At 33.8% G+C, this 8,764-nt stretch overlaps 1 protein-coding gene across 1 annotated transcript; it reads right to left on the bottom strand.

Annotated features, from left to right (window-relative positions):
• Positions 1–543: 543 nt before the first annotated feature.
• Positions 544–2,646, bottom strand: LOC141400043 (probable RNA-binding protein CG14230). The gene is made up of 3 exons (XM_073979449.1): positions 2,381–2,646; positions 1,826–2,313; positions 544–1,767 (listed from the first exon to the last, which is right to left on the bottom strand). The coding sequence occupies exons 1-3, from the start codon at positions 2,571–2,573 to the stop codon at positions 667–669; spliced, it is 1,782 nt and encodes a 593-aa protein (XP_073835550.1). The 5' UTR covers positions 2,574–2,646; the 3' UTR covers positions 544–666.
• Positions 2,647–8,764: the final 6,118 nt, after the last annotated feature.

Here is an 8,764-nt window from a genome sequence, read left to right as displayed (position 1 = left end):
CATAAAGGGTCTACAGAAAAACCCTTTCTTTCAGAACGGGTCTACAGAAGCACCCTTTCTTTCAGAACGGGTCTAAAGAAGCAACCTTTCTTTCAGGAAAGGTCTATAGAAGCAACATTTCTTTCAGAAACGGTCTTTAGAGGCACACTTTCTTTCATAAAGGGTCTACAGAAGCACCCTTTACTTCAGAAAAGGTCTAGAGAAGCTTCCTTTCTTTCAGAAGGGTCTAAAGAAGCACCCTTTCTTTCAGAAAGGGTCTAAAAAAGTACCCTTTCTTTCAGAACAGGTCTAAAGAAGCACCCTTTCTTTCAGGAAGGGTCAAAAGAAGCACCCATGCATTCAGAAAGGGTCTAAAGAAGCACCCTTTCTTTCAGGAAGGGTCTAAAGAAGGACCCTTTCTTTCAGAAAGGTTCTATAGAAGCAACATTTCTTTCATAAAGGGTCTACAGAAGCACACTTTCTTTCATAAAGGGTCTAAAGAACCGGTTAAAAATTTTTTAGATCATGTGGAGCACCACTTTCCATGAAAAACACGATTTTAAATCAATTTTTTGTAGTCAGTTTTATTATCCTTACATTAAAATGTAAACATAATCCTCAAATATGTAAATCAAACTTAAAGTTTAAAATAAACAAAAAAAGTCCTTTTTAAAATTGCCACTAAATTTAATTAACCTTCTTTTTGATTTTATAGCCTGACTTGGCTAAACTATTCTTCGTCTTAGCAATTTTAGTTTTAATAATACGTTTCAGACGTTCACGCACCTCCATGTAACTCTCTTCAGTTGCCGCATCATCCGCCTTCTTATAAATGAAGAACGAGGCACCTTCTTTAAGGCGTGCATCCGTTTTGGGTATAAAAAATGATTCGACGGTAATTTTTGTTTTATTTTTCGTTTTGCTCTTAGCCTCTGGCGCTGCTTGTTCATTAGCTTTGGCTGTGGAATTTTCCTGATCATGCAAATCCTCCGTTTCTGATTCTGAAGAAGAGTCATAGGAAAAGGGATTGGCAGCAGCTGAGAACATTTTATCCAGCTTATTGTTGACCAAAATCTTTTCAGTACCCAATTGTTTGAGTTTTTCATCTCTTTCCTCAAGTTGGTCATTTTGTCCAAACATACTCAACAAACTGAAACCTTCACCACGGGTACGCAGGGATTCATGTAAACTATCCTTGACCACATAGAAAACTTCTTTGGACACCTCTGGAGCAGGTGTTTCAGCGGTAGCTGTTGTGCCAGCGGTGGTCTCTTTAGTTTTTGTTTGTTTTGTCTTCTTTGCAGCCTGTTCTTCTTTGGAGCGTTCGAATTTTTGATGTTCATCTTTGGAGGGATCATAACGTAACATTTTCTTGTTTTTGTGATCCTTATCTGATCTTTTGCCAGAGTCTATTTTGGTGCCCACCACTTGTTCCAATATATTCATTTGCCAATCCCTTTCATTGTCTCCGTCTTTTTGTCCGGCTGCTTTGTGAGCTCCTCCTTCACCCTCCCCCTCTTCTTCCTCCTCCTCATCATCTTCCACAAATTTGGCATCAATGCGGAATCGTGGATCTAAACTTTGATGAGCCTGCATTTTAACTAACTTTTCACCTTTCTTTCCCGATGGCAAGGTTTTAAACTCAATATTGTCATCCTCTTCTTCATCATCGGATCCAAAGATATTGGTTTTCGATTTCTTTACGGATTCCAAAGGTTCCTTTTTCACTTCCTCCGTATCACTTTCAGCATCGCTAAATTTAATCTTTTTGGATTTTTTACCTGCATCCTAAAATTAAACAGGTCTTTAGACTTAATTTCACCTAATACTTGTAAAGTATACCTACCATGCCCTGCAGAGCCTGTTGTATAGCCGTCTTTTGTTGCTGATATTGATTTTTCATTTTATTCAATGATTCCTTGCGCTTTTGATCAGCACTAATGGACTTATCATCCACCAATTGTGTCTTGACGTTCTTCTTCTTCGTCGCCGTTTCAATAACATGTATAGGTTGGACATCCTGACTCTGTTGTATAAAAATTCTCCCATTATACAATGAATTGGCAGCCCTCTTCTTGGTAATCATCAAATCCGCTGGAATTTCATCATCATCCAATTCGGCATCAACATCAAATGTTTTCCGTTTGTTTGATTTGGGAGCACTTAACAATTCCGACTGTTCTTCTACAGGCTTTGGAGTCATCAACTGACTGCCATCACTAGCTGCTTTGGCCTCTTCACGTTCTCTTTTCAAACGTTCCAAAAATGACTCCTTGGCCACAGATACTTTTATCTGTTGGCCATGGACCTTTTGCCAGTTAAGGTCTTTCAAACCTGCAACAAGAGATACAACGTTTTTAATAAATTCTTATTATTTTGGTTCCATTCATGATCAACTCACAATAATTGGCATCATCAGCTCCAATATTTAGTGTCACAAAGGCAATCACCTTCACATCATTTGGATCCACAAGATTCTCCTTGGTTTTCAACTCAATATTCTTGATTTCACCATAGTCTTGAAAGAGCTGACGCAGATCCTTCTCCTTGGTATTGGTTGGCAAGTTTGCCACAAAAAATCTTGACGTTTCCATGCGGAAAAATGTTTTTCGTGTGTTTTGTTTATTTTCTTCTTCTCCAATAAAAAACGTGTTGGCTAGTGATGGCAAAACTATCGATGACATACGTTATCGACAGTCTCGATAAATTTTGATCAGCTGACCTCATGGTACAATTACTTAGGTAGATGCCTCAGCCCAGCTGATCGAATCTAAAACGTCAAAAAAACTAGGAATTCGCTATGAAAAATCAAAACAAAAAACCATATGATTCGGTAAGTAAGAGATAGCATGTGTTCACTTCACTGTACAAACACAAGCGATAAAAAGAGACAACAAGAAACCACTCGGCGAAAATTTTGACAGTTTACATTACAAAAAAAGTTGCTTTGTTGTAGCAATTCGCCGATGTTTCTACCTAAGTAATTGTACCATGGCTGACCTTTAGCTGGGTACTATATAGTAGAGCTGGCAAACCATCGATATTTCCAACATTAGATATTTTCGATATAATGTTTTAAAATATCGATTGCTATCGATATTATCGTTAAGTTGTCATCGCCATTAATTTGGAGATGAAAATGGCGGAAATGGCAATGATTTTCTTGAAATTATGCAAAAGTAGTTTACAGAAATGTAAAGGAGAATGAACAACTGCTTTTAATTGATAAAAAATGTAACAAAAATACATTTTATTTTACCGAAAAATGTGTACGTGTGACTACGGATTAACTTTCTTACACACACATAACCGAAAAGAAGCGAAATTTCTATTTATTTCAATGGATTTCAAGTTAGGGGTTTTTATTCCGATAATATCGATAGGCAAAACTATCTATCGATATTGAATTTTTAAATAATAATCGATATTATCGATAGCGCCATCGATTTTTTGCCAGCTCTACTATATAGGGCTGCCAAACCATCGATATTCCCAACATTAGATATTTTCGATATAATGTTTTAAAATATCGATTGCTATCGATATTATCGTTAAGTTGTCATCGCCATTAATTTGGAGATGAAAATGGCGGAAATGGCAATGATTTTCTTGAAATTATGCAAAAGTAGTTTACAGAAATGTAAAGGAGAATGAACAACTGCTTTTAATTGATAAAAAATGTAACAAAAATACATTTTATTTTACCGAAAAATGTGTACGTGTGACTACGGATTAACTTTCTTACACACACATAACCGAAAAGAAGCGAAATTTCTATTTATTTCAATGGATTTCAAGTTAGGGGTTTTTATTCCGATAATATCGATAGGCAAAACTATCTATCGATATTGAATTTTTAAATAATAATCGATATTATCGATAGCGCCATCGATTTTTTGCCAGCTCTACTATATAGGGCTGCCAAACCATCGATATTCCCAACATTAGATATTTTCGATATAATGTTTTAAAATATCGATTGCTATCGATATTATCGTTAAGTTGTCATCGCCATTAATTTGGAGATGAAAATGGCGGAAATGGCAATGATTTTCTTGAAATTATGCAAAAGTAGTTTACAGAAATGTAAAGGAGAATGAACAACTGCTTTTAATTGATAAAAAATGTAACAAAAATACATTTTATTTTACCGAAAAATGTGTACGTGTGACTACGGATTAACTTTCTTACACACACATAACCGAAAAGAAGCGAAATTTCTATTTATTTCAATGGATTTCAAGTTAGGGGTTTTTATTCCGATAATATCGATAGGCAAAACTATCTATCGATATTGAATTTTTAAATAATAATCGATATTATCGATAGCGCCATCGATTTTTTGCCAGCTCTACTATATAGGGCTGCCAAACCATCGATATTCCCAACATTAGATATTTTCGATATAATGTTTTAAAATATCGATTGCTATCGATATTATCGTTAAGTTGTCATCGCCATTAATTTGGAGATGAAAATGGCGGAAATGGCAATGATTTTCTTGAAATTATGCAAAAGTAGTTCACAGAAATGTAAAGGAGAATAAACAACTGCTTTCATTTTATAAAAAATGTAAAAAATACATTTTATTTTACCGAAAAATGTATACGTGTGACTACAGACTTACTTTCTTACACACACATAACCGAAAAGCAGTGAAATTTTTATTTATTTCAATGGATTTCAGGTTAAGGGTTTTTATTCCGATAATATCGATAGACAAAACTATCTATCGATATTGAATTTTTAAATAATAATCGATACTATCGATAGCGTCATCGATTTTTTGCCAGCTCTACTGGGTACAGATTGTCAGTTTTGAATGACAGCTTTGTTGTTGCTGGCTAGTGTGGCCGTTCATTTTTGTCATTCCTCATGCAACCACAAAATATTTTGTGGTTGCTGGACGGTTGGACAGTTATCGATAACTGCGAAATATCGACAGTACAGTACACATTTGGTATGTTCCAGTACTGCACATTTCTACACATTTTTACTATTTTTTCGATAACATAAAGGAAAAATCGGTTATCGGAGTAAAAATGTGTAGAAATGTGTAGTACTGGAACAGACCAATTGTCAGTTTTGAATGACGATTATTTGCAATTATCGATAACTGTCCAACCGTCCAGCAACCACAAAATATTTTGTGGTTGCATGAGGAATGACAAAAATGAACGGCCACACTAGCAAGCACCAACAAAGCTGTCATTCAAAACTGACAATGTGTACCCAGCTTTATGTTTCCACAATAGGACTGGCAAAAAATCGATGGCACTATCGATAAAATCGATTATTTTTTTAAAAATTAAATATCGATAGATAGTTTTGCCTATCGATATTATCGGAACAAAAATCCGCAACCTAAATTTCATTGAAATAAATAGAAATTTCGCTGCTTTTCGGTTTTTGTGTGTGTGAGAAAGACCGAAGTTACACGTACACATTTTTCGGAAAAGTAAAATGCATTTTTTATAAATTAAAAGCAATTGTTTGTTCTCGTTTGCATATCTGTGGACTACTTGTGCAAAATGTCAAAAAAAGCATTGACATTTCCGCCATTTTCATCTCCAAATTAATTGGTCTGTTCCTTTACTTTTGAAAATGGTAAAACCGGCAACAGTAGTAAAAGTTGTAAACTGTTCCCATATGAATTGCATGGTGTCAAAAGAAAAGGAACGCTTTTCGAGTAAAAAACGGTAAAACTTGAAGATTCTTGGACGTAAAGGAACAGAGCTAATAATTGCTCTGTTCCAGTACTACACACTAGCTCTGTTCCTTTACGTGCAAGAAACTTCAAGTTTTGCCACTTTTTACTCGAAAAGCGTTCCTTTACTTCTGACACCATACAATTCATATGTGAGCAGTTTACAACTTTTACTACTTTTGTCGGTTTTACCATTTTCAAAAGTAAAGGAACAGACCAATTTCTACACATTTTTACTCCGATAACCGATTTTTCCTTTATGTTATCGAAAAAAATAGTAAAAATGTGTAGAAATGTGAGTACTGGAACAAACCAAATGGTGTTGATAACTTATAGCCCGTTTCCACGGTACGTCGTTCGTTCTCTATTCGTTGTTCGACCCATAACTACCAATAAATTACTTATTTCCCCACACAAAATTCTATGAACGAACGACGATTTTTCTACGTTGTTCGATTAGAAATACTCTCTGAACGACGAATAAGTATGTCCCATCCCTAACAAATGAGAGAATTTATCGAAAAAATTAATTATGACGTGTCTAAATTCAAAATTGAAAAATTTGTTGAAAACACAACAATTTTTAGAAAAAAGGAAAAAGATGAATGAAAATTAATGAACTAAACATTTTATATAGATGCAGAAGGAAGATGGTTGCGTTTCCTTCTTAATTCCACACACATTTCTTGTCCATTAGTTCAAAATCGCGTAAAAAATCAGAAACAAAAAGGAAACAAATAACTGAAAGTCTGTATACACAAATATTGTTTTGACATGTCTCTCTCTCTTTAATTTTGAAAATAGAAACATATAAAAATATATTGAAAATACAAAATTATTCAGAATTTATGGAAAAAAATGAATGAAATGTGTATAGTTAAATATAAAAGATACATTTGAAGGAAAGTCTATTGCTTTTCCTATTCATTTAATGTATATTTTATGTGTTTTCGGTTCAAATTTTCGTGAAAACAAGGAAACAAAAATGAAGGAAATTTTGTTTATGTTTCTGTTAATTACGAATGGTGTCGTGGATACGGGTTAATTCGTGTACGTCGTTCGACAGGCGAACAACGTAATTGAAACGCCCGTGTGAACATGGCATTAACGATGATATCGATAGCAATCGATATTTTAAAATAAATTTTTAAATTTTATATTTTTTCTGACATAAGTCGATGGTCAGACTAGCAAGGTTTCATGAAACCAATTTCGTTAAAGTTTCTTTTCAAATTTCTTTAATGTCCACACACGTTAACGTGAAATTTAAGATCTTTGCGTGCCCTCTTTATTTTACCATTCGCGTTTGTTGTGTTTCTCATACCAATAAAAACAAAAAAAGACATAAATAAACCAAAAAACAACACAAAATAATTAACATTAATAATTAAATTAATATTAATAGTTAAATTTTCACTATTTCATTAATTAAATGTTTTTATTAAATATATTTATGTTTGTTTTGTTGTTAACGTTTGCTTGAGAAAGAAAATTGAAGAAAAAATCTTGCAACGAAGAACAAGAAGAGGCAACACAACAAACACAGAAAACCATGTACATGGGTTTCACTACTTCATACCCCTCGCCTATAAACTTGACGTCGCCATGTTGAAATCGTGTTAGTCTGACCATCGACTAATTAATTTATTTCGATAAATTCTCTCATTTGTTAGAGATGGGACATGTTTTATCGTCGTTCGGGGAGTAATTTAAATTGAACAATGTACAAAAATCGTTGTTCGTTCTTAAAAGTTTGTATGGGAAATGAAGTAATTATATCTTAATTTGGGGTCGAATAACGAATAGAGAGCGAAATGCCGTCAGTCTGAACTAGGCATAAATAAACTTCATTTATTTCTAGGATTTCGTAAAACGAATGCGCTAATCTATTTTTTTTTTTCATTTTTCCGTTCCCGTACTTTTTGAATAAAGTTATGTGTTTCTCATTTTTCACATTTCGCTCTTTTAAGGTAGAAATACAATGGATTTTTCTTGCTTGCGTGGCTTCATTTCTGGTAGAAGAATAAAGAGACGAAATCGAAATAGGTTGCTTTTTTCATTTATTCTTTTACTAGAGCAAATCGAAGATAGAACGAATGAAATTACTGGATTTGTACCATGGCACAATTACCCAGGTAGTGGCATCGTAAAATTTTGAATATGTTATGCCAAAACTTATTTTATGTTGTTGGAGAAATTACAACAAAAATATTTTTTTATAAAGGGATTTGACTTTTCATATTCGATCAGCTGGTGTGATACCACTACCTGCATGGTAGAATAAGAAAAGGTAGCAGCAATACACAGCTGACTGAACTGGTTGTAACGTTAGTGTCAAATTTCATATGACATTTTATACATTTATTTCTATTTCGATGTACATTAGGGACATATATTTTTTGGGGGAAAAAATATATCATTCGGAAAAAACCATTTCCCAGAAAGACTTCTTCATATCAATGATATGTAACCTCCTCCAAGTTCGAACGATAAGCCGCGCAGTAAATCCCCGCTTGTAGAGGCGATACAACGTTTGTTAATATGTGAGGTATTTTGTTAAAATTTAAAAAAAAATAAAGCCCTAATAAACATGTGCTTCTTTGATTTCTAAAACAAAACATTGAAACAGGTTCTCATTTTTCTATGAATTTCCAGCGACCCGAAACTCTTCTGCAAGAATTCTACTTTCTGCGAGAATTTATGCATTTAGTGGAATGATGTGGAAACATAAAAATTGAAAATGTAACGAATTTCCATTCATGTTTTCCAAAATATTCAACCAAATGTGAAAAATTATTAGTTTTTTAAATTCCAATAATTTATAGACATTTCCTTGTTTTGTTTACAAATACAACTGGCAGTAACGTTACAAACAAAAACAAATTCCTTTGTGGTTGTTGTTCGAGTTGTATTTGTTGTAGTATTAACTTTACCTTCTATTTGTTCTACCATGCACTACCTGGTAGTTCTGCCATGATTTGTACGAATTATTGAGTAACGAACACACCCAATATAGGGTGTCATTTCCAAACTTGTGAAAAGTCGAAAATAGATTTTTCGATTAACCAAAAGTCATCA

Source organism: Musca autumnalis, unplaced genomic scaffold (genome assembly GCF_047663935.1).
Source record: "Musca autumnalis isolate F117 unplaced genomic scaffold, ASM4766393v1 scaffold_3, whole genome shotgun sequence".
Classification (NCBI taxonomy): Eukaryota; Metazoa; Arthropoda; class Insecta; order Diptera; family Muscidae; genus Musca; species Musca autumnalis.
The sequence above is the reverse complement of the archived record's forward strand: the minus strand, read 5'-3'. Positions and strand labels throughout refer to the sequence as shown.

Bases quoted from the DNA above. Each gene is read 5' to 3' on its own strand.
- LOC141400043 (XM_073979449.1), bottom strand. From the start codon at position 2,573: ATGGAAACGTCAAGATTTTTTGTGGCAAACTTGCCAACCAATACCAAG. The intron at 2,314-2,380 runs GTGAGTTGATCA...CTCTTGTTGCAG, and splicing joins AGCTGATGATGCCAATTATT to GTTTGAAAGACCTTAACTGG. The intron at 1,768-1,825 runs GTAGGTATACTT...GTTTAATTTTAG, and splicing joins AACAGGCTCTGCAGGGCATG to GATGCAGGTAAAAAATCCAA.